The sequence below is a fragment of the Salmo salar genome, chromosome ssa02 (genome assembly GCF_905237065.1).
Source record: "Salmo salar chromosome ssa02, Ssal_v3.1, whole genome shotgun sequence".
NCBI classification, from domain to species: domain Eukaryota; kingdom Metazoa; phylum Chordata; class Actinopteri; order Salmoniformes; family Salmonidae; genus Salmo; species Salmo salar.
Window position 1 is genome coordinate 82,740,763 of NC_059443.1, and position 27,140 is coordinate 82,767,902.

The 27,140-nt window shown below is 41.5% G+C and overlaps 1 protein-coding gene across 1 annotated transcript; it reads left to right on the top strand.

Moving 5' to 3' along the window:
* The first annotated feature begins 6,007 nt into the window (after positions 1 to 6,007).
* Positions 6,008 to 27,140, top strand: LOC106595254 (oocyte zinc finger protein XlCOF6-like). Its single transcript, XM_045711025.1, has 2 exons — positions 6,008 to 6,917; positions 25,145 to 27,140. Exons 1-2 carry the CDS (start codon positions 6,257 to 6,259, stop codon positions 26,569 to 26,571), a joined length of 2,088 nt encoding a protein of 695 aa, XP_045566981.1. The 5' UTR covers positions 6,008 to 6,256; the 3' UTR covers positions 26,572 to 27,140.

The following is a 27,140-nucleotide window of genomic DNA, read 5'->3' on the forward strand; positions in this document are numbered from 1 at the left end:
CACAAGGCTGGAATGGGCTACAAGACCATCGCCAAGCAGCTTGGTGAGAAGGTGACAACATTTGGCGTGATTATTTCCAAATGGAAGAAACACAAAAGAACTGTCAATCTCCCTCAGCCTGGGGCTCCATGCAAGATCTCACCTCATGGAGTTGCAATGATCATGAGAACGGTGAGGAATCAGCCCAGAACTACACGGGAGGATCTTGTCAATGATCTCAAGGCAGCTGGGACCATGTCACCAAGAAAACAATTGGTAACACACTACGCTATGAAGGACTGAAATCCTGCAGCGCCCGCAAGGTCCCCCTGCTCAAGAATACATATACATGCCCATCTGAAGTTTGCCAATGAACATCTGAATGACTCAGAGGACAACTGGGTGAAAGTGTTGTGGTCAGATGAGACCAAAATGGAGCTCTTTGGCATCAACTCAACTCGCCGTGTTTGGAGGAGGAGGAATGCTGCCTATGACCCCAAGAGAACCTCCTTCCCTCAGCCAGGGCATTGAAAATGGGTCGTGGATGGGTATTCCAGCATGACAATGACCCAAAACACACGGCCAAGGCAACAAAGGAGTGGCTCAAGAAGAAACACATTAAGGTACTGGAGTGGCCTAACTAGTCTCCAGGCCTTAATCCCTGGATTTTTTTTGTTGTTATTCTGTCTCACTGTTCATATAAACCTACCATTAAAATTATAGACTGATCATTTCTTTGTAAGTGGGCAAACGTACAAAATCAGCAGGGGATCAAATACTTTTTTCCCCCACTGTATCCGTTAGATTTATGGGGGTTCAATTAAAGAAGACATCCTCTTCTGGAAATCAGGACAACAGGAGAGGATATTTTTAAAGTACTGGACAGCTTTGTAACATCAAATGGACTTTGGTGGTAAAGATGTGTTGGTGTCTGTACTGATGGTGCAAAAGCCATGACAGGGAGAGATAGTGGAGTTGTAACGCACATGCAAGCAGTTGCTCCCGACGCCACTTGGGTACACTGCAGCATCCACCGAGAGGCTCTTGCTGCCAAGGGAATGTCTGACAGCTAGAAAGACATTTTGGACACTACAGTGAAAATGGTTAACTTTGTTAAAGGAAGGACCCTGAACCCTCGTGTATTTTCTGCACTATACAATGATATGGGCAGCGACAATGTAACGCTTTTACAACATACAGAAGTGCACTGATTATCAAGGGGGAAAGTAATGACACTTTTTTTTTTTATTGAGAGACGAGCTTAAAGTTTGCTTTACTGACCATAATTTTCACTTGTCTGACCGCTTGCATGCTGACAAGTTTCTCACACAACTGTCCAATCTGGGTGATGTTTTTTCTCGCCTGAATGATCTGAATCTAGGATTACAGGGACTCTCCGCAACTATATTCAATGTGCGGGACAAAATTTAGGCTATGATTAAGAAGTTGGAGCTCTTCTCTGTCTGCATTAACAAGGACAACACACAGGTCTTTCCATCATTGTATGATTTTTTGTGTGCAAATGAACTCAATCTTACGGACAATGTCAAATGTGATAAAGCGAAGCACCTGGGTGAGTTTGGTGCGCAATTACGCAGGTACTTTCCTGAAATGGATGACACAAACAACTGGATTCGTTATCCCTATCATGTCCAGCCTCCAGTCCACTTACCGATATCTGAACAAGAGAGACTCATCGAAATTGCAACAAGCGGTTCTGTGAAAATTTAATTTAATCAGAAGCCACTGCCAGATTTCTGGATTAGGCTGCGCTCAGAGTATCCTGCCTTGGCAAATCGCGCTGTTAATGTGAGTCTTTCTCGGCCTTCACTAGCATGACAACTAAATACAGGCACAGACTGTGTGTGCAGGGAAACTTGCATCCGTTTGACCAAATTTCTATCAGCATGTTAAATGTGCAACCAGAGGAAAAAGAACTCTGGACCACCTATACTCTACACACAGAGATGCATACAAAGCTCTCCCTCGCCCTCCATTTGGCAAATCTGACCATAATTCTATCCTCCTGATTCCTGCTTACAAGCACAAATTAAAGCAGGAAGCACCAGTGACTAGATCAATAAAAAAGTGGTCAGATGAAGCAGATGCTAAGCTGCAGGACTGTTTTGCTAGCACAGACTGGAATATGTTCCAGGATTCCTCCGATGGCATTGAGGAGTACACCACTAGTCATTGGCTTCATCAATAAGTGCATCGATGACATCGTCCCCACAGTGACCATACGTACATACCCCAACCAGAAGCCATGGATTACAGGCAACATCTGCACTGAGCTAAAGGCTAGAGCTGCCGCTTTCAAGGAGCGGGACTCTAACCCGGAAGCTTATAAGAAATCTCGCTATGCCCTCCGACGAACCATCAAACAGGCAAAGCGTCAATACAGGACTAAGATCGAATCGTACTACACTGGCTCTGACGCTCGTCGGATGTGGCAGGGCTTGCAAACTATTACAGTCTACAAAGGGAAGCACAGCCGAGAGCTGTCCAGTGACACGAGCCAACCAGACGAGCTAAACTACTTCTATGCTCGCTTCGAGGCAAATAACACTGAAACATGGATGAGAGCACCAGCTGTTCCGGAAGACTGTGTGTTCACGCTCTCCGCAGTCGATGTGAGTAAGACCTTTAATCAGGTCAACATTCACAAAGACGCAGGGCCAGACGGATTACCAGGACGTGTACTGCGAGCATGCGCAGACCAACTGGCAAGTGTCTTCACTGACATTTTCAACCTCTCCCTGTCCGAATCTGTAATACTAACATGTTTTAAGCAGACCATCATAGTGCCTGTGCCCAAGAACACTAAGGTAACCTGCCTAAATGACTACCGACCCATAGCACTCACGTCTGTAGCCATGAAGTGCTTTGAAAGACTGGTCATGGCTCACATCAACACCCTCATTCCAGAAACCCTAGATCCTCTCCAATTTGCCCCAACAGATCCGACACGATTCTGTATACATCTGGCCCTTCTTTGGACACTGTGTTAACAAACCTCCAAACAAGCTTCAATGCCATACAACACTCCTTCCGTGGCCTCCAACTGCTCTTAAACGCTAGTAAAACTAAATGTATACCCTTCAACCAATCAAATTGCTGAAGTTGGAGACTTATATCTCCCTAACTAACTTAAGCATCAGCTATCTGAGCAGCTCACCGATCGCTGCAGCTGTACACAGCCCATCTGTAAATATCCCATCCAACTACCTACCTCATCCCCATATTGTTTTTATTTACTTTTTTTTGCTCTTTTGCACACCAGTATTTCTACTTGTACATCATCACTCCAGTGTTCATTTGCTAAATTGTAATTACTTTGCTACTATTGCCTATTTATTACCTTACCTCCTTACTCCATTTGCACGCACTGTATGTCGATTTTTCTATTGTGTTATTGACTGTACTTTTGTTTATCCCACGTGTAACTCTGTGTTGTTGTTTATTGTCGCACTGCTTTGCTTTATCTTGGCCAGGTCACAGTTGTAAATGAGAACTTGTTCTCAACTGGCCTACCTGGTTAAATAAAGATGAAATAAAATGTAAAAAAAATTCCACAGATGATGCAACCTCTATTGCACTCCACATTGCCCTTTCCCACCTGGACTAAAGGAACACCTATGTGAGAATGCTATTCATTGACTACAGCTCAGCGTTCCACACCATAGTGCCCTCAAAGCTCATCAATAAGCTAAGGACCCTGGGACGAAATACCTCCCTCTGCAACTGGATCCTGGACTTCCTGACGGGCCGCCCCCAGGTGGTAAGGGTAGGTAACAACACATCCACCACGCTGATCCTCAACACAGAAGCCCCTCAGGGGTGCGTGCTCAGTCCCCTCCTGTACTCCCTGTTCACTCATGACTGCACGGCCAGGCACAACTCCAACACCATCATTCAATTTGCCGATGACACAACAGTGGTAGGCCTGATCACCGACAACGACGAGACAGCCTATAGGGAGGAGGTCAGAGACCTGGCCATGTGGTGCCAGGACAACAACCTCTCCCTCAACGTGATCAAGACAAAGTAGATGATTGTGGACTACAGGAAAAAGAGGACCGAGCACACCCCCATTCTCATCGACGGGGCTGCAGTGGAGCAGGTTGAGAGCTTCAAGTTCCTTGGTGTCCACATCACCAACAAACTAACTTGATCCAAGCACACCAAGACAGTCGTGAAGAGGGCATGACAAAACCTATTCCCCCTCAGGAGACTGAAAAGATTTGGCATGGGTCCTCAGATCCTCAAAAGGTTCTACAGCTACACCATCGAGAGCATCCTGACTGGTTGCATCACTGCCTGGTATGGCAACTGCTTGGCCTCCGACCGCAAGGCACTACAGAGGGTAGTGTGAATGGCCCAGTACATCACTGGGGCCAAGCTTTCTGCCATCCAGGACCTCTATACCAGGCGATGTCAGAGGAAGGCCCTAAAAATTGTCAAAGACTCCAGCCACCCTAGTCATAGACTGTTCTCTCTGCTACTGCACGGCAAGCGGTACCGGAGTGCCAAGTCTAGGTCCAAGAGGCTTCTAAACAGCTTCTACCCCCAAGCCATAAGACTCCTGAATATCTAGTCAAATGACTACCCAGACTATTTGCATTGCACCCCCCCTCCCCCTCTTTACACCACTGCTATTCTCTGTTGTCATCTATGCATAGTCACTTTAATAACTCTTCCTACATGTACATACTACCTCAACTAACCGGTGCCACCGCACACTGACTCTGTACCGGGACCCCCCTGTATATGGTCTCACTACTGTTATTTTACTGCTGCTTTTTAATAACTTGTTACTTTTATCTCTTATTCTTATCAATATATTTTTTTTAACTGAATTGTTGGTTAGGGGCTCTTAAGTAACAATTTCACTGTAAGGTCTACACCTGTTGTATTTGGTGCATGTGACTAATAACATTTTATTTTAAATGATTTAAGACTGAGACTCTCTCCAATACAACCCAACATTGCAGAGTTATGTGCATCCTTTTAAGCACACCCTTCTCATTAACCTGTGGTGAGTTATTCACAATTTTCGATGAACAAGTAAGGTTTTATATGTAAGATGGTTAAATAAAGAGCAAAATTATTGATTATTAGTATATTATTATTTGTGCCCTGGTCCTGCTCTTTGTCACTTCCCACGAGCCGGGTTGAAACAAAAACTCACACTCACTCTTATGTTTAATAAATGTATCATATAGTGTGTGTATGGCAGGCTTACAAGATGGCAAAAAAACAACATTTGATAGTGCGCTGACCCTGGTGCTAGAGGGGGTACGCAGCTGGAGGTTGAATGTTTGAAGGGATACGGGACAATAAAAACTTTGGGAACCACAGGCCTAGCCAATGGCTGACTTAGCTAGCTAGATTTATCTCCCCAGAGACCACAAAAAAAAAAAAATCCTGATTGGATATTTTTTCTCTTCAGTGTTAACCCTTTCCTTTCTAACAAAAAAACCCCGAAGAATCAGAACATCATTGAAAATAATAATATAATTATTATTTTTAATTGTATTTTATAAATCCTTTGCCTTTCCCTGAAAGCGGAAAAGGCCCTCATTGTTCGCCACTGTGTTTGGGTTAGTAATAATTTGTAGAGCGGCTCTATTCGCCTTCAGAATGCATTTTTTTCAACATTCTGAACGTCTAAAGAATGAACGTTCTTCTGAAATATGAACACAGAAACACTGGACATTTTGAATTCTTATTATGGTGGCGATTTGACAAAATTACAATCATGGTCCTGAATTGGACTCACATTTTTCTGGTCTCGGTCTCGGACCACTCTCCCCCCTCCCAGTCTCGGTCTTGACTCTGCCCCCCCCCGGTCTTGAATCGGTCTCGCTTTAGGTAGTCTCGAACTCAACACTGATTAGTCTTTTAATGACAACTAGTACAAAATATATCCATAATTGTGCACATTTTCCATCATTTTCGCCCTAATTATTCATTTTCAAAGTAAACAGGATGGGACTCTTATCCTAAAGGATTCCAGAAATCTGTAACCCGGATGTACTTAGACTTCTTGCCTGCCTCACAGCGGTCAACAAAGCTATTCTTTCAACCACCTCAGTAGCTTGCTAGCCAACGTTAAACCGAAACATTGACGGTCATTTTTGTGAACATTAGCTAATCTTAGTGTTTTAAACACACGTCTGTTTACGTATCTACTAGATAAGTTTAACCCAATTTGCTTAATACATTTGCAAACCTGTTAAGATTGATACTGAGCTTAGCACTAGGATAGTCGCTAATGCTAACTAGTTGGCTAATATCCCCGACCATGAGCTCATTAAATTACTCCCCGCCAGCTAAAGAAGAGGAGGTATGTTGCACTGAGACCGAAGCTCTGGGGCTGAACATTGTCGTGAAAGAAGAAGATGAGGATGTTACAGTGAAGGGAGAGAAAGACACTTTCAGAATTAAAAAGGAGGAAGAAGAAGAGGATATTACAGTGAAAGAAGAAGAGAACGTTACAGTGAAAGAAGAGAAGGAACCTTTTGGGCCAGAAGAGGGGATAGAGGCTGTCATAGTGGAAGAGGAGGAGGTAGAAGCTTTCAGAATCAAAAAGGAGGAAGAGGAAGATATCACATTGAAAGAAGAGGAGGAGGATGTTACAGTGAAAGAAGAGAAAGAACCTTTTGGAATGAAAGAGGAAGAGGGGATAGAGGCTGTCACAGTGGAAGAAGAGGAGGAGGTAGAAGCTTTCACAATCAAAAAGGAGGAAGAGGAGGCTATCACATTGAAAGAAGAGGAGGAGGATGTTACAGTGAAAGAAGAGAAAGAACCTTTTGGAGTGAAAGAGGAAGAGGATGCTATCTCAATAAAAGAGGAGGAAGATGTTTTGGGAGTGAAAGAGGATGAGGAGGAGGAAGAAGGAGAGGAGGAGGAGACAGAAGATCTGATGAACACCAGTGAGTATTGTCTTAACAGGGGCACGAACTCTGCAGTTGTTGAACTGTGTTGTTTTTAAAGGGCATTCTATTGACGCTCTACACATGAATGTTGTTCTTTACTGAAGGATTCTGCGATTGGTCCTTGCATTTTTTTGACTTTTAAATTAGTGATATATAGGCCTAGCGATTCTTTCTTGGAGATTATAAACAGGGTGGTTGGAGCCCTGAATGCTGATTTGCTGAAAACCGTGGTATACCATGGGTATGACAAAACATACATTTTACTGCTCTAATTAAGTTGGTAACCAGTTCATAATGGCAATAAGGCACTTCGGGGGTTTGTGGTACATGGCCAATATACCACGACTAAGGGCTGTATCCAGGCACTCCGCGTTCCGTCGTGCTTAAGAACAGCCCATAGCCATGGTATATTGGCCATACACCACATCCCCTCGGGCCTTAATGTTTAAATATATCCTCATTTATAAATGCCCTATGAGCTTAGTTCAACTGTCATAGTTCCCATCAGAACCCAAAATATAGGTTAAGTGTACATTAAGCCCACACAAACCTAAATGTAGACATTTCTAACGTATACAGCCCTAATGTTCCTAAAAGAAAGTAGAGCTAAAATTAAAGATGAATCGTTCATGTTTAGTTTGATAAATAAAATATGTGAAATGTCCGGACTGGGCTTAATAGGTACAGAATGTACCCATTTAAATAATACATTTTAAATCATTTCCAACTGTTAAAAACAGACATTTTGTTATATTATCTTGAATGATAATCACCGCCCCTGAAGTTATTGAAATCATTTATTTATTACTATTCATCATGGAAGTAGCACTCATAACAAGGGGTGTCCAATCATATCCGCAGAGATCAATTTGAGACCAGTCTTTTGTTCTTGCCAACCAGTACATACCTGATTCAACTTATAAACCAATCAAGACTTGATTAGTTGTTACTGATTGGTTAGAACAAAAATCTGCAACCACACCGGCCCTCTGTGGATAAGAACCACCGCACCGGCCCTCTGTGGATAAGAACCACCGCACCGGCCCTCTGTGGATAAGAACCACCGCACCGGCCCTCTGTGGATAAGAACCACCGCACCGGCCCTCTGTGGATAAGAACCACCGCACCGGCCCTCTGTGGATAAGAACCACCGCACCGGCCCTCTGTGGATAAGAACCACCGCACCGGCCCTCTGTGGATAAGAACCACCGCACCGGCCCTCTGTGGATAAGAACCACCGCGCCGGCCCTCTGTGGATAAGAACCACCGCGCCAGCCCTCTGTGGATAAGAACCACCGCACCGGCCCTCTGTGGATAAGAACCACCGCACCGGCCCTCTGTGGATAAGAACCACCGCACCGGCCCTCTGTGGATAAGAACCACCGCGCCGGCCCTCTGTGGATAAGAACCACCGCGCCAGCCCTCTGTGGATAAGAACCACCGCGCCGGCCCTCTGTGGATAAGAACATCTCATTTCAAAGAGCTCTGGAAGTTGTTCCACATGAAGGGTGCTAAAAAACTAAAATCAGCGTTACCCAACTCTGTTGAGACCGAAGGAGCCTCCAGGGTTATCCAAGCCTGAGACCAGGTTTGGTCATTTGTTAGTCTAAATTGAATTAATGATGATAGATACATAGGAAGTTTCTACATGAGTGCTTTGTAGATAAACACAAGAAAATGCTCTCCTTACATACAAAGAGGCCCACCCAATTTTTGATACGAAACACAATGGTGAGTTCTAGAACCATCACCAGTAATAAACCTAAAGGCCCGTCATGCCAAATAATGTCCCCCGGCCAAATAGTGTCCCCGTCTACGTCACAATGGGATTGGATAAACTATTAGCGTCCGTTGCTATATCAACGGTGTGATGACCTAATGATTTGAATTTTGGAGATCATTACAGCCTAAATGACGTTCTTTTCATCATCGCTATGCAAACAAGGCTGATTTCCATGACAATTTTGCTGTTTAAACAAGTTTTGTTTAGCTAATAAAATGAAAACATTAATTCAAACTATTTCTTTGGTACCTTGTTAACATTTCAACATGAAATCCATGTCTTAAACGTTGCTACGTTTCGTAAATGGCAAAGAAAACGTGTAATCTGCTTGACACATTAAAGTTACTTACCCTACAGACCAGGAGGTGAGCTAATTTCCACTCCATTCATATGGAAATCCATTTAATTCATACACTGGCTTGTCTGGCTGTCATGTTTTCATTTTAACCTGAACTTCCGTCATCTACGCTGAAATAATATCATTTCACTAGTCCTCTATTATGATAGAAACAAATAGATCTCGCGTAGCTCATATATGTGTCTATTGTAGGTCCCTGGATACAACAATGAATAATGTGGAACAAATAAGGATAACTTACATTAATGAACACCTTGTGAAACAGCTGTGAAAACCAACCTGGCAATATTTAAGATTTTAATACATAAACTTTGATAGTTTTTGGTATTGTTGTGTCATTAATTTATTTTCACAGATTTTGTTGTGCGCACTCATATGGTAATCATAGACTAAAATTCTGGAGTGTGGAATTCTGCCTGTCACTTGTTCTCAGAAGGGGGACTTGAAGAGGGAGACGGCAAAGTCCAGGCATTGCTGCTCTGTTTGCTCTGAGTGTTTGCAGTGTTAGTGTTTTTAGTTCATCTGTGTATCTCACATAGTATGTGCCCAGTATGATAGAGCAAGAACATTTTCTTAGCAGATAATGACAACATCAGTAGCTGTAGATGATGTAGTGAAAAGCTGGAGGGTGGTTGGTAATGGATGACATAAGGTGGATCCACGTCTGGGTGTGGGGCAGAACCCCTAGGTCCTGGAGAACAGGAGCAGAGTTAAAAGGAACAGGGTAGGAGACAGAGACGTAAACAAGCAAACACACAGGTTACACTTTACTGGTGAGAAAATTTGATGGATTAGTGCAGTGTTATTAAAAATATATTAACAGCGGGCAATCATTTTTACCTGGTGAAAAACCTCCATGTTCTTCTCAGTCCGTGCCTGAAGAAAGTACTCGAAGGTGTTCTGATCTGGTTCCACAACTTCCACCACATCCGGTGGGGTTTCAGTGACCTGAAAGTACGTTATACAGAAATAGCAAAAGACAAACGACAACACCAAGTCAGTCACACATTTGAAAGACTACAGTATATGTAATAAGTGTATGTACAATTGCATTGTTGACCTCAGTCAACAGCTGCGGCTCCCGTCCGTACTCGGCCTGGATTCTGCTGTTGTGTTCAAAGAGAATTACCTTCAGGTTGTTCTCCCACCCTTCCTGGTACCAATCAAGGAACTTTCCCATGGCAGTCTTCAGGGTCTGGTTGGTCCATTCATCAAACCTGGAAGAAGGGGTAGGAAAGGGATATCTATTGACAATGTAAGATATTGAAATATGTCTGATTATGTACCATGAAAAAAACAAATTGTAAAAAAATGAATAAAACAAACCATTGGTGACAGAATATAATCTATAACATCCATGTTCATGACCTCTGTCACTCAAGATGACCTCAGGAGAACCGTGGGTGTTGAAGATGTCCACCATCGCCTTGGAGGTGGCCTTGCCAGTCTCATCCTTGATGGGTATCATGCAAAACAAAAAAATCTATTTTTGGTTCCAAGCACCCTTTTTAATGGGTTACAGAAGGGAATTTAGAGTTCAGCACATACTCTTCCTGTACTGACCTTAATGGGTATTGCCTCCAGCCACTTGGTAAAGTGTTTGGTCGCCGTCAGACACCAGCGGTTGCTATTCCTGGATTTAGTGAAGGGTCCGATGAGGTCCACCCCTAACAATTAAACTGTTAGAGAGAAGATTACTTAATTCTGACCCGAATCTGTGTCACACAGTGTGCAGATGTTCATATTTGTAAGGATACTGACACACACACACACATTCTATAGTATTGAACTCTGCTGTGGTCAAATAAAAAGAAACCATTACAAAACAACTTATCAGGGTAAAATTAGAATTGGGACACTTACCGATCATGTGCCATGGTGAAACAAGTTTGATGGGCTTCAACTCCGGCACCACAGTCTTCGCCCTCTCAAACTTCTGGCAGGCTAGACAGGGTACTGACCTTTAAGCAAAAAAAGTGACAAATTGAAACTTGTGTGCTCTCTGATATGACATTCATTGAAATCATAATAATTTCAGATATAATAGAATGTGATTGATAAACAAAAAGGTTATTTCACTTGCCCAGCTGTCCACCTCCTTGGTAATTCCCTGTCAGAAGGAAGCGTAGGTTGATTTTGGTATTCATGCGCTTCACTCCGAAATTACCAGCATGCATCTCGGTCAGCACGGCCTCCTTCTCCTCCTTAGTAAAAATCACCCTCATGTGTGGCTGCCCATCCTTTCCCCGGTAGGTAGATATGATTGCCTAACAAGTTGGAAGAGAAGAGATGTTGAAATACTCAAGTCTAAGTATATTTGCACTGCTGTCTTTCTCTCTCTCTCCATCTCTCTGTCTTCCACTCTCTTCCCACCTCTCTCACTTTCATCCGTTCTTTCTCACCCCCCCCCCCGTGTCTGTCTAGCGAAGACACTTAGTTTACACCTATCCAGTTGATTGATCAGGTTTAACTTATAGCTAGACATCTCAATATGGCATACAGTTGGAGTCAGAAGTTTACATACACCTTAGTCAAATACATTTAAACTCAGTTTTTCCCAATTCCTGACATTTAGTCCTAGTAAAAATTCCCTGTCTTAGGTCAGTTAGGGTCACCACTTTATTTTGGACAAGATCCAGGCATCCAAATGATTATGGTGGATCCCACCCTCCTTATAGAGCATCCTCTGCTTCCAAAAGGTGTCAAAGTTGCCTGCAAAAGTTACACCTGGGACGGGGAGGACAAAATGGTGCCGTAAAGAAAACACTGTGTTTCAGAGAGCTCCCGTGGCATTCGTTAATTTTCTTTCTTTATATTCATCTTTTAGCTTGAAAATGTGGTAGAAAACCCTAACCTGAAATAGGTTACCCTACAATGAGTCTTGATGGCTATTTCTCAAAGGTTTCCGACAACATGCCCAGCAGAACTACTAAGAACTCGACCAAAACCACCACCCCATGTAGGAGGAGCTAACTAACGTTAGCGAAGCTAATACCACCACCCTTGTAGATGTGCAGGAGGGGATAACTAACGTTAGCGAAGCTAATACCACCACCACTGTAGATGTACAGGAGGGGCTAACTAACGTTAGCGAAGCTAATACCATTGCGGATCCAGGCACAATGGACCTGGTGATTCAAAAGATGACTGATAACATTACTAAAGTAATCGATATCAAGATAGGAACGGTCTTGGAAGCAATAGCAGGCCATTCAGCTGAACTACAAAAAGTTGTCAAGCGTGTTGATGAGGTGGAAGAATTGCTACTGTGGAAACTTCAACTACATCAATGGACACTAAGATAAAGGCACTTGAGAAACAGGTGCGCAAAATGGCCCGCGAACATTGATGACTTCTTGGATAACCGAGGACACAGATGCAATATCCGTGTGGTGGGACTCCTGGAAAATACTGAAGGGACACATTCACTTAAATTCTTTTGAGGAATGGATTCCTGGCTACCTACAAATGGATACTAAGGCTGGACGTGTGAAGCTGGATAGAGCCCATCGCTCTGAAACATCGATACCCTGGTCCCAACCAGCGCCCACGACCAGTGGTTAGAAAGTTCCACAACTTCACCGACAAGCAGCGCATTATGGACGCAGCCAGATGCATCGGTTCTGACGATATTCAACGCCAAGGTCCAAGGGTCTCATTCTTCAATGATTATTCTGCAGCGGTTGTACGAAGACGCAAGGCATTTGATGAGGTAAAGGCTCAACTCAAGAGAATGAAGATGGACTACGCACTGCTGTACCCGGCCACATTTAAGATTATGGTCAACGGAACGCCTAAGAAGCTTTACACACCTGAAGAGGCTGCTGCGTTTATTGACTCTCTCGGGTAAATAACTTTACTCTGCACCTTTGCAGCATTGGATAACTTTTTTATTCAAACCTGGTCATGAAGCAGTGATGTGAGTTCAAGTGGGTCATGAAGCAGTGATGTGGGTCATGAAGCAGTGATGTGAGTTCAAGTGGGTCATGAAGCAGTGATGTGGGTTCAAGTGGGTCATGAAGCAGTGATGCGGGTTCAAGTGGGTCATGAGGCAGTGATGCGAGTTCTCAAGTGGGTCATGAAGCAGTATTGCGAGTTCTCAAGTGGGTCATGAAGCAGTGCTGCGAGTTCTCAAGTGGGTCATGAAGCAGTGATGCGAGTTCTCAAGTGGATCATGAAGCAGTGATGCCAGTTCTCAAGTGAGTCATGAAGCAGTGATGCCAGTTCTCAAGTGAGTCATGAAGCAGTGATGCGAGTTCTCAAGTGGGTCATGAAGCAGTGATGTGGGTCATGAAGCTGTGATGCGAGTTCTCAAGTGGGTCATGAAGCAGTGATGTGGGTCATGAAGCTGTGATGTGGGTCATGAAGCAGTGATGTGAGTTCTCAGGTGCTCTTGTTCAGGAACATTTGTATTATTTTTCTTGCTACAGTAACTGCCACCATAGCTCAGACTGAGATCTGTGTCAATCTTTATTGGTGCCCAGGCTTGGTGGAGGAGCCCCAATCTTCTTTTTATTTTTTTTTTATTTTTTTTTAACCTTTTATTTAACTAGGCAAGTCAGTTAAGAACAAATTCTTATTTTCAATGATGGCCTAGGAACAGTGGGTTAACTGCCTTGTTCAGGGGCAGAATGACAGCTTTTTATCTTGTCGGCTCGGGGATTCAATCTTGCAACCTTTCGTTTACTAGTCCATCGCTCTAACCACTAGGCTGCCTGCCGCCCCATTGATTTTCATATGTATAAACGACAAGGCTATAGAGTGGTTATGCAGACTTAAGAGTCTACTTTGGAGAGTTGAAATCCCCTGCATGTTAGCTAGCGGGAAACCCCCCTTTTGGAACCTTACATGTTTATTTTTCTGGTATAGTATAGTTCGTGTTCAGGGTTCATATAGTTTGTTTAGGCTCGGTGAGAATGAGGAGAGTTCAACACACGGGGAAAGATACCACCCTATGTTTACAGTAGGATTCAGTCTACATATTGGTTGGTCAAAGTGCAATGGCAGGTAACAGGCTGTGTTTATGTACATGGAACATTAGAGGGAGCTTTAACCCCAGCTACAATTCCTAATGTCATCCTGTTTCAGGCATTCCGAGCTACCATTCCTAATGTCATCCTGTTTCAGGCGTTCCGAGCTACCATTCCTAATGTCATCCTGTTTGTTGTTCTGAGCTACCATTCCTAATGTCATCCTGTTTCAGCCGTTCCGAGCTACCATTCCTAATGTCATCCTGTTTCAGCCGTTCCGAGCTACCATTCCTAATGGCATCCTGTTTCAGGCGTTCCGAGCTACCATTCCTAATGGCATCCTGTTTCAGCCGTTCCGAGCTACCATTCCTAATGTCATCCTGTTTGTTGTTCCGAGCTACCATTCCTAATGTTATCCTGTTTCAGGCGTCCCGAGCTACCATTCCTAATGTCATCCTGTTTCAGCCGTTCCGAGCTACCATTCCTAATGTCATCCTGTTTCAGCCGTTCTGAGCTACCATTCCTAATGTCATCCTGTTTCAGCCGTTCCGAGCTACCATTCCCAATTTCATCCTGTTTCAGGCGTTCCGAGCTACCATTCCTAATCTCATCCTGTTTCAGGCGTTCCGAGCTACCATTTCTAATCTCATTCAGTTTCAGGCGTCCCGAGCTACCATTCCTAATGTCATCCTGTTTGTTGTTCCGAGCTACCATTCCTAATGTCATCCTGTTTGTTGTTCCGAGCTACCATTCCTAATGTCATCCTGTTTGTTGTTCCGAGCTACCATTGCTAATGTCTTCCTGTTTCAGGCGTTCCGAGCTACCATTCCTAATGTCATCCTGTTTGTTGTTCTGAGCTACCATTCCTAATGTCATCCTGTTTGTTGTTCTGAGCTACCATTCCTAATGTTATCCTGTTTCAGGCGTCCCGAGCTACCATTCCTAATGTCATCCTGTTTCAGCCGTTCCGAGCTACCATTCCTAATGTCATCCTGTTTCAGCCGTTCTGAGCTACCATTCCTAATGTCATCCTGTTTCAGCCGTTCCGAGCTACCATTCCTAATTTCATCCTGTTTCAGGCGTTCCGAGCTACCATTCCTAATCTCATCCTGTTTCAGGCGTTCCGAGCTACCATTTCTAATATCATTCAGTTTCAGGCGTCCCGAGCTACCATTCCTAATGTCATCCTGTTTGTTGTTCTGAGCTACCATTCCTAATGTCATCCTGTTTGTTGTTCTGAGCTACCATTCCTAATCTCATTCTGTTTCAGCCGTTCCGCGCTACCATTCCTAATTCCATCCTGTTTCAGGCGTTCCGAACTGTCTACTCCAAACGTCTTGGAGAGAGTACAGAGGTTTCTAATTGTTCTTAATTGTTTTTAATATTGGTAATGGCATTATGAGTCTATCCATAGTAATCATAACTGTAGTTTGTGTATTTTAAACAACTTAAATCTGAAGTAAAGACATTCATGCTCAGGTTTATATCAACACACAATCTCCATGTGTTTCAGTGCAAACTGGGCTTAATAGGAACGGCAATGATTTATTTATTTTCATTTACATTCTGTATAGAGAGTGCTTTTTGTGCTACTGTACCCTTTAAGCCCACCTGAGGTAATTGTCAAATTTACAAAAAAGGCATCTATGTATATTTAAAACCTCTTGGGGATAGAATCCCACTGACGGGATTGCTAGCATGGCGCGAAATTCAAAACAGCAAAAATCTAATAATTTCAATTTCTCAAAAAATCAACTATTTTACACCATTTGAAAGATAAACATCTCCTTAATCGAACCACATTGTCCGATTTCAAAGTGGCTTTACGGCGAAAGCATAAAGTTAGATTATGTTAGGAGAGTACATAGCCAAAAAAGTACACACAGCCATTTTCAATTCAAGGACAGGCGTCACCAAAAGCAGAAAAAATTATGCACTAACCTTTGACAATCTTCATCAGATGACACTCCTAGGACATTATGTTAGACAATACATGCATTTTTTGTTCTATCAAGTTCATATTTATATCCAAAAACAGCATTTTACATCGGCGCGTGTCGTTGAGAAAATGTGTCTCCCCCAAAACTGCCAGTGAATTTACAAAAAATACTCATTATAAAACGTGGTTAAAGTATTAAACTGTTATTCAAAGAATTATAGATTAACATCTCCTGAATGCAACCGCATTGACAGATTTCAAAATAACTTTACTGGGAAAGCACACTTTGCAATAATCTGAGTAAACTACTCAGAAAAATACACTACGCAATACAGATAGCCATGTTGGAATCATCTAAAATCATAAATAACATTAGAAATATTCCCTTACCTTTAATAATCTTCATCAGAAGGCACTTCCAGGAATACCAGGTCCACAACAAATGTTGTTTTTTTCGATGAAGTTCATAATTTATGTCCAAATAACTCCATGTTGTTCCGTGTTGTTAGCGCGTTCAGTAGGCTACTCAAAATAGGGAAAAGTCGGGAGGGAAAAGTCACGACGAAAAGTCAAAAAGAAAATCTATTTACGTTCGTTCAAACATGTCAAACGTTGTTTAGCATCAATCTTTAGGGCCATTTTTAACGTGAAACATCAGTAATATTTCAACCGGACCTTTCCTGTGTCTTGAAAAACGTTTGGAATACAAGGTCTCATCTCACATGAACGCGCAATAATGAAGTGACGACATCTCAGGGACATCAATTTCCCTTCCTTCTCATCCGGTCTCTGTTCATCATAGACGCTTCAAACAACTTTATAAAGACTGTTGACATCTAGTGGAAGCCATAGGAAGTGCAAAATGAATCCTTTGTCACTGTGTGTTCCATTGGCAAGATTTTAATTTCCTGCTTGTATTTTTTTCTCAGGTTTTTGCCTGCCATATGAGTTCTGTTATACTTAGAGACACCATTCAAACAGTTTTAGAAACTTCAGAGTGTTTTCTATCCAAATCTACTAATCATATGCATATTCTATTTTCTGGGCCAGAGTAGTAACCTGTTTAAATTGGGTACGTTTTTCATCCGGCCATGAAAATACTGCCCCCTAGCCCCTAGAGGTTTTAATTAACAGTAAAATAAGCCAAAATGTATACAACCATTTAAGCTGTGAAGCCTGAGATCTATTATCTTGTTGTGGTTCACGTCTAATAGCAAGTTATGTTGCTACTGTATATCTATATCCAGGCTGTATCACAACCGGCCGTGATTGGGAGTCCCATAGGGCGGCGTACAATTGGCCCAGCGTTGTCCGGGTTTGGCCTGTGTAGACCATCATTGTAAATACGAATTTGTTCTTGCCTAGTTAAATAAAGGTGAAATAATTTTTAATTTTTTTATTTGACTGACGTGGTACGACTGCTAGCATGAAAAACCCATCTGTTCAATTGGCAAGAAATAGTAATTGAATTGAAATTATTTTGGGCAATAGACATATACAACAAAATGCACAATGTGGACCTGGAGGATAGCACTTGAAAGTATAAATTTAAACGCCTATTTCCAAAGTGGTCCTCAATGGTAAAAACAATAACACATAATGATTAAAAGACAAGACAAAATTACAAACAACCATAAATACATTCATTTATATTGACATCCTAAAAAGTGGCACTATTCACTTTACTTCTCCCTAATCTTAAAAATCAACCATATTCATTTCACATTAAAACAATCTATTAATTGCACATCATACCGATCCTTCAAATAATACACCTGACCAGCAGTAGGGGCACAAGGGGCAGTGGAGGGGTTTCTCTTACTTAGACAACCTTGTCCAAGTGAAAAACTTTGCCTGCTATTTTAACTTTGTATTTGCTTGATCTCCAAGGGAAGGCTATTCCATAGACAAATGCCTGTATGGAAAAAACGTTCTCCTCGCAGTACTGTTTACTCTTGGGATTTTACAAGACATAACACTAGCTCTGGTATTGTGACTGTGTTGGTTATAGACCATATCAATGTTATTTTTCCATGTAATCTGGGGCACGGTCACTTAAGATGGCACCATGGCATTTTTTGGCCTTTACCTCCCTTATCTCACATCATTTGCTCACATTGTATATAGTCTTATTTATTTTTATTTTTTTTCTACTGCATCATTGATTGTATGTTGTTTTACTCCATGTGTAACTCTGTGTTTTTGTATGTTGTCGAACTGCTTTGCTTTATCTTGGCCAGGTCGCAATTGTAAATGAGAACTTGTTCTCAACTTGCCTACCTGGTTAAATAAAGGTGAAATAAAATAAATAAAAAAAGATGTCAAACATAGGATTACGTTTAAGTTGGTCCACTCTAGACTCCAAAGGCAACAAGCCCACCTCCAGGAACTCGTGTACCCCTATGAGGGTCCTAGGGGGGACATTCAGCATATACCTGATAACATTATGTGGTCCTAGGAGGGACATTCAGCATATACCTGATAACATTATGTGGTCCTAGGAGGGACATTCAGCATATACCTGATAACATTATGTGGTCCTAGGGGGGACATTCAGCATATACCTGATAACATTATGTGGTCCTAGGAGGGACATTCAGCATATACCTGGTAACATTATGTGGTCCTAGGAGGGACATTCAGCATATACCTGATAACATTATGTGGTCCTAGGAGGGACATTCATCATGTACCTGATAACATTATGTGGTCCTAGGAGGGACATTCAGCATATACCTGATAACATTATGTGGTCCTAGGGGGGACATTCATCATATACCTGATAACATTATGTGGTCCTAGGGGGGACATTCATCATATACCTGATAACATTATGTGGTCCTAGGGGGGACATTCATCATATACCTGATAACATTATGTGGTCCTAGGAGGGACATTCATCATATACCTGATAACATTATGTGGTCCTAGGGGGGACATTCATCATATACCTGATAACATTATGTGGTCCTAGGGGGGGACATTCAGCATATACCTGATAACATTATGTGGTCCTAGGGGGGACATTCAGCATATACTTGATAACATTATGTGGTCCTAGGAGGGACATTCAGCATATACCTGATAACATTATGTGGTCCTAGGGGGGACATTCATCATATACCTGATAACATTATGTGGGTCCTCAGGGGAACATTCAGCATATACCTGATAACATTATGTGGGTCCTAGGTTGGAGTCAATAAAACTCGTTTTTCAACCACTCCACAAATTTTTTTGTTAACAAGCTATAGTTTTGGCAAGTCGGTTAGGACATCTACTTTGTGCATGACACAAGTAATTATTCCAACAATTGTTTACAGACAGATTATTTCACTTCTAATTCACTGTATCACAATTCCAGTGGGTCAGAAGTTTACATACACTAAGTTGACTGTGCCTTTAAAGAGCTCGGAAAATTCCAGAAAATTATGTCATGGCTTTAGACGCTTCTGATAGGATAATTGACATTTGAGTCAATTGGAAGTGTACCTGTGGATGTATTTCAAGGCCTACCTTCAAACTCAGTGCCTCTTTGCTTGACATCATGGGAAAACCGAAAGAAATCAGCCAAGACCTCCACAAGTCTGGTTCATCCTTGGGAGCAATTTCCAAACGCCTGAAGGTACCACATTTATCTGTACAAACAATAGTACGCAAGTATAAACACCATGGGACCACGCAGCCGTCATACCGCTCAGGAAGGAGACACGTTCTGTGTCCTGGAGATGAACGTACTTTGGTGCAAAAAGTGCAAATCAATCCCAGAACAACAGCAAAGGACCTTGTGAAGATGCTGGAGGAAACAGGTACAAAAGTATCTATATCCACAGTAAAACGAGTCCTACATCGACATAACCTGAAAGGCCTTTCATCAAGGAAGAAGCCACTGCTCCAAAACCGCCATAAAAAAGCCAGACTACAGTTTGCAACTGCACATGGGGACAAATATCATACTTTTTGGAGAAATGTCCTCTGGTCTGATGAAATAAAAATAGAACTGTTTGGCCATAATGACCATGGTTATGTTTGGAGGATAAAGGGGGAGGCTTGCAAGCCGAAGAACACCATCCCAAACGTGAAGCACGGGGGTGGCAGCATCATGTTGTGGGGGTGCTTTGCTGCAGGAGGGACTGGTGCACTTCACAAAATAGATAGCATCATGAGGGAAGAAAATTATGTGGATATATTGAAGCAACATCTCAAGACTTCGGTCAGGAAGTTAAAACTTGGTTGCAAATGGGTCTTCCAAATGGACAATCACCACAAGCATACTTCCGAAGTTGTGGCAAAATGGCTTAAGGACAACAAAGTCAAGGTATTGGAGTGGCCGTCACAAAGCCCTGACCTCAATCCCCAGAACTGAAAAGGCATGTGCAAGCAAGGAGGCCTACAAACCTGACTCAGTTACACCAGCTCTGTCAGGATGAATGGGCCAAAATTCACCCAACTTATTGTGGGGAGCTTGTGGAAGGCTGCCCGAAACATTTGACCCAAGTTAAACAATTTAAAGGCAATGCTACCAAATACTAATTGAGTGTATGTAAACTTCTGACCCACTGGGAATGTGATGAAAGAAATAAAAGCTGAAAAATCATTCTCTCTGCTATTATTCTGACATTTCACATACTTAAAATAAAGTGGTGATCCTAATTTTTTACTAGGATTAAATGTCAGGAATTGTGAAAAACTGAGTTTAAATGTAGTTGGCTAATGTGTATGGAAACTTCCGACTTCAACAGTACCTGATAACATTATTTTGCACAACCTGCATTCCCTTTTATGCTTTTTTGATAGCCCACTATACCAAGCAGAGCAGGCATAATCAAAATGACACGGAGTCAAGGTTGAGACAAGCAGTTTCTTAACTTTAATGTTAAAATGTCTTGTGTTACAATATAAACATTTCAATTTGTTTGCCATGTTAGAAAGAATTCTAGCAGCAATCAGGTCTCCAGAAAGGGATTGATCTAGGGACACACCAAGATAAGATACACTTCTTTTAGATTCAAACTCCTTGCCTGCACAGTTTACTGTTATCTTGTCAGCCCTAAGCAATCTACATTTTTTCCAAACAATATCGATACAGTTTTTCCCAAATGTAGTGACAATTTGTTGTCAGACAACCAATCTCTAACAAAATGCAATTCCTTACTCAGGATCTCCTCTATGTAAACTGTATCCTTTCCTGATACCAGTATGGCTGAATCATCAGCATAAGGCAGGAGTTTGCCCATTACTGTATTTGGCATATCATTAACATATATAAGAAATAAGAGAGGCCCTAAAATTGATCCCTGCGGTACTCCACAGGATATTTCAATGGCCTCTGACAGAACATCACCAACATTACATACTTGTATTCTGTTGGTAAGATAAGACCTAAACCAATTCACTGCTACATCACTTAGACCCATGCATTTCAGTTTCATCAGGAGAATATCAATGTCCAAAGTGTCAAAAGCTTTCTGAAAGTCTAACATGACCGTACCTGTATATCCCCCTTCTCACTTTCCTGCTTAATGAGGTCAAAAAGGTGAATAAGGCAAGTATCAGTCGAATGAGGTGTTCTAAAGCCAGATTGGAGTACATAAAGAAGTTTGGTGCTCAAGAAGGTATCCCTCAAGTTGATAAAAAATTACGATTTTGTAATTTGAATTTGGCGCGCTCCAACTTTCACCGGATGTTGTCGATTTTCATCCCGTAATCGGGATCCGTGCGCTAAGAGGATTTATTAAGCATAGTAGATTGTTAACTTTGTCCTCTTATCATGCACAGCTCAAACAAATAATTTGTGATACCTTTGCTATGGTAAAAGTTGTTAATGAAAGACTGGCCATAGTGTTCAGAGCAGATGGGTAACTTCTTAACCAGAGATGAGGCTATAGTGGTAAAAAAATAATTAAAATAATTTGCAAACTTTGCTGGTCATAACATAAAACATCATCAATATCGAGGCCAATACTACAGGATTTTACCTTATGGGGAGTTTTTGAGCCAATGTCCTTTAAAAAGTTCCACAGTTTACAAGGCTGATGTAAGTTGTCATTAACGGCGTCTACATAGTGTTTTTGATTTGGCCTTATCCATTTTCTATCTTGCCTGGTTTCTACAGTTAATATAACCGTCATAATCTTGTTGTAGATTTTGTCCTTCTGAATCTGGCCAGGTAGCGATCCCTTTTCCTTATGAGGTCTAAGATCTCGGAAGTGATCCATTTCCCTGACCGCTGTTTGATTCGAATTTGTTTAATCGGAGCCAGAGAGTCGAGTGCAGACAGAAACAGATCTTTAAAAAGATACCAAGCTTAATCAACATTGTCACAGTTTAGTACATGACACCAATCCAAAATTCCACGGACCTCTAGAAAACGTTCTTTTGACTATTGTTTCATAGACCGTACCTTCATGTATTTATTACCTGTCTCTAGTAGCATTTTGGATGTCTTACAGGTACAGTAGGTTACCATATGATCACTAAAACCAATATTTAAGACTCGTGACTTACAGACGTTCTCTTGATCTGATACAATAATCAAATCCAGTTGATTTACTGTCAATACACACCCGGGTTGGCTCAACAAACAGTTGTTTTAGTCCAAATAACTGATTTAAAGTTATACAGGGCATTTACTAGTGTACTTTTCCTAGGTGGTAACTGCACATTTGTATTGAAATCGCCAAGCAGAATACATTCCCTATCAGCAAATGCATTGTGATCACAGCAATTCGATTCAAGTAAATCATAGAAATGATTCTGCTTAGAAGGCCGATAGCAAACACCAACAAGTATAGGACGACATTTAGGAAGAAGTATATCTACCCATGCAACCTCAAGACCATCCATTTTCAGATCTGAACGAGGGTTAAAATGCACATCATTCCTAGTTAAAAAAAAACACACGCTGCCACTGTTTTGGTTTCGGGTCAATTTTATGAAAGATATAACCCGGTAGCTCAACCTCATCGTCCTCAATTGACCCATCGAGCCCTGTCTCAGTCACTGTAACTACTGCAGCCCGGGTGTAAGAAGCAAGGAGTTTTAATTTCTCTAATTTCGGCAGCAGGCTCCGTGCGTTCACATGGATAAAATGAAGTCCTCTCCAATTGAAACAGTCAAACATGTCATTTTCTGTGCCCACTACTGATACATCGACTATCTCATCTTGATTACACTCATCATCCCTGCTTGTGTCCGGCATCCCAATGTTTGGCACCGCATTTACCCAGCATACATTGCAAACAAACAAAATGTTACTTTGAGACTTTACAGCTTCATCACGACAAGGGGTTGATATCTCCACACTTTATGTAAACAAATGTCACAAGCCACCGCTTTTGAATTCTTCCTTATTGTCTTACCACAGTTTGGGCATAGTTGTTTAGCTTGCTTTGTGGTGTTTGGGCCAGGACAGGGGGGGGTGTACATCGCCACATAGTAGCAGGCTGAAGGTAACAAGCAGCTTGTTGGAGTTGACACCGGGTCTCAGCGTCGCTGCAGCGTTTCCTGTGTACATTCCCCCGAGCGGCTCAGCTGTTCCCGTAGGAAAGGTGATATCAGGTAAAGTTGTTCATAGCCGAAGTTCACAATATGAAAGGGAAGATTTCCATCCACGTCTTCCGGTGTAGGTGGAACAGGAGTTTGGGATAATCGCCATGTTTGAATTGTAGAATAAATCAGAAACGCCAAACTAATGGCTAGAGCCATAATAGATCAATATAATAACAAGATGCAATCATTTAGCTGTTAGTGAGAAGAGCGAAAATCTATCATGATAATTATTGTAAATGTTGAAACGAATTGTTCCAAGCAAGGCAAAAGCTTTCTCAGCATTACCACACAAAAAAATGGAAGGGGAAGGAAGTAGATCTATTATCTTGTTGTGGTTCATCAAGTTATGTTGCTACTGTATTGACTGACATGTGGTACGACTGCTAGCATGAAAAACCTATCTGTTCAATTAGCAGAAAATAGTAATTTCCCAAGTGAAAGGGGAAGGAAGTAGTATGCCATCATGTGCATATAACAACACATTAATCTCTTCATTTTACATTAAGTATTATCACTCTTCTGACAAGGTACTAAAAATATCTGGAAAATGTGTTTATCTTGAGTGTCACCTCAATACAGGCAATTTTTTTTCAGCTTTGAAATTGTCAACGAGTAGAAACTTACACAACTGTCAATAACTTAATAATAAAACATCTGATTGGCTTAGAATAAAAAAACTGGTATGGATACAGCAACCACATTAACTGGTTGAAACATGAAATAGCAGAAAATGTTAATAATTTGTATTTATTTATTTGAATCCAAAGTTGGAAGTGGGCTTAATAAGTACACTTACCCTAAGCTTGTTTTACTGCATTATTTGTAAACAATGTAAGCCTAATTGTAAACATAGACTTATTCACTCAACATGGTTACAACTATAATTTTGCATCCATAGCGCTGTCAATGAATTTGAGTGGTTACATTTCTCTAACCCCCATCCCTCAGCTTTATACCAAAACTGTGGCAGGGTGCCCACTTTGTGGCAGGATGTTGTTTGAAGTGCAGATTGCCCCTTTAGATCTAGTAGCCTGCCAAATAACAATAATGTATCCTATACTGACTAGTCTATTTATCCATTAGGTCTAATACATGTATCCTATACTGACTAGTCTATTTATCCATTAGGTCTAATACATGTATCCTATACTGACTAGTCTATTTATCCATTAGGTCTAATACATGTATCCTATACTGACTAGTCTATTTATCCATTAGGTCTAATACATGTATCCTATACTGACTAGTCTATTTATCCATTAGGTCTAATACATGTATCCTATACTGACTAGTCTATTTATCCATTAGGTCTAATACATGTATCCTATACTGACTAGTCTATTTATCCATTAGGTCTAATACATGTATCCTATACTGACTAGTCTATTTATCCATTAGGTCTAATACATGAATCCTATACTGACTAGACTATTATCCATTAGGTCTAATAAATGCATAACAACAATACGTTTAATAGTGTTTATATTAGCCTCAAAGTGCTACAGCCACTCTGTGATGCCCTTTTATTGAGATCTAGTCTAGATTAAACCTCATAGGAAGACAGTTTTATCATGTGGTTTCATTCAGGTCTCTCTGTTTAACCAAATACTCTGTCTTTGACAGGAGAGAGACCAGACTCTCATTCTGAAAGCGGGACGAGTCCTTCAGAAGAACCAGACCCAGAGACATCCAAACCAGCAAGAGCACACCACTGCTCCCAGTGTGGAAAGAGATTTATTCGGTTAGGGCACCTGAACGAACATATGAAAACACATACAGGGGAGAAGCCTTATCACTGCTCCCAGTGTGGAAAGGGTTTTGGACAGTCAGGGCATCTAAAAGTGCATGAAAGAAGACACACTGGAGAGAAGCCATATCAATGCTCCCAGTGTGAAAAGAAATGTTTCTCACCAGGGGACCTGAAGTCACATGAGAGAACACACACACAGTCTTTAGAGAGGCCTTTCCAATGCTCTCAGTGTGGAAAGAGATTTATCCAGTCATCGCATCTGAAAGAGCATGAAAGAATACACACAGGAGAGAAGCCTTTCCAATGCTCTCAGTGTGGAAAGGGTTTTAGATACTCAGGGCATTTAAAAGTGCATGAAAGAACACACACTGGAGAGAAGCCGTATCAATGCTCCCAGTGTCAAAAGGGTTTTTTCTCACCAGGGGACCTGAAAAAACATGAGAGAACACATTTAGTAGAGAGGCCTTTCCAATGCTCTCAGTGTGGAAAAAGATTTATGCAGTCATCACATCTGAAAAAACACAAGAGAATACACACAGGCGAACAACCATTCCAATGCTCTCATTGTGGAAAAAGTTTTACCCGTTTAGGAAACTTGAAAACGCATGAGATGACACACACAGGAGAGAAGCCTTTCCACTGCTCCTTCTGTGGAAAACGTTTTACCCATTTAGGGAACCTGAAAATGCATGAGATGACACACACAGGAAATAAGCCTTTTCACTGTTCCCAGTGTGGAAAGGGTTTTGGACACTCAGGGCATCTAAAAGTGCATGAAAGAACACACACTGGAGAGAAGCCATATCAATGCTCCCAATGTGAAAGTAAATTTTTCTCATCAGGGGACCTGAAATCACATGAGAGAACACACACTGTAGAGAGGCCTTTCCAATGCTCTCAGTGTGGAAAGAGTTTTACCCGGTTAGGGAATCTGAATATGCATTTGAGAACACACACAGGGGAGAAGCCATACCACTGCTCAGACTGTGGAAAGAGATTTATCCAGCTAGGGGACCTGAAATCACATGAGCGGACACACACAGGAGATAAGCCTTTCCAATGCTCTCAGTGTGGAAAAAGTTTTGCCTGGTTAGGGAACTTGAAAATGCATGAGAGAATACACACAGGAGAGAAGCCTTTCCACTGCTCCTTGTGTGGAAAGAGTTTTACCTTTTTAGGGACACTGAAAAAGCACGAGATGACACACACAGGTGAGAAGCCTTTCCAATGCTCCCAATGTGGAAAGAGTTTTACCCAGTTAGTGAACCTGAAAAGGCATGAAGCAACACACACAGGATAGAATCCTTTCCAATGTTCTCAATGTGGAAAGACATTTTCTCGGTCAGAGGACATGAAATCACATAAGAGAATAGAGGCTGTGTTCTGACTTATAGTTTTGACAAACTTTTTGTGCTTTGGTTTATGCCACATTAAATAAAATTGTATGTAAGAAAAAAAATAGCCTTACATTTGTTCTTAGTTAATTTTTTTCTCTAAACATGTTCACATCTAAAATTAGAATATATTTTGCATGTATTTGATTTTGATTATGCATTTTGATTGATTGTACCCTTAGTGTTCATTATATGATTTGGATATTGTTATTTAAAAATGTAATTAATCATTAATGTGCTTTTCTTGATTCTGACCTTAACCTCTTGAATTTAGTCGTTGTGTTTTCATCGAGTTCATTTGTGTAGTAGTTATCAAGCTAAAGGTGATAATTAGATGACATTGTTCTGATAATTGTTGACATGAAAAAACATTTTCATCAGTACTGTTCCATCAGATAAAACACAGGTGCTGATTTGTAAAAATGATTTGATTATTTCAACATTTATCTGAATAAAAGTAAAAGGTATATTTTTT

Bases quoted from the DNA above. Each gene is read 5' to 3' on its own strand.
- LOC106595254 (XM_045711025.1), top strand. From the start codon at position 6,257: ATGCTAACTAGTTGGCTAATATCCCCGACCATGAGCTCATTAAATTAC. The intron at 6,918-25,144 runs GTGAGTATTGTC...TGTCTTTGACAG, and splicing joins AGAAGATCTGATGAACACCA to GAGAGAGACCAGACTCTCAT.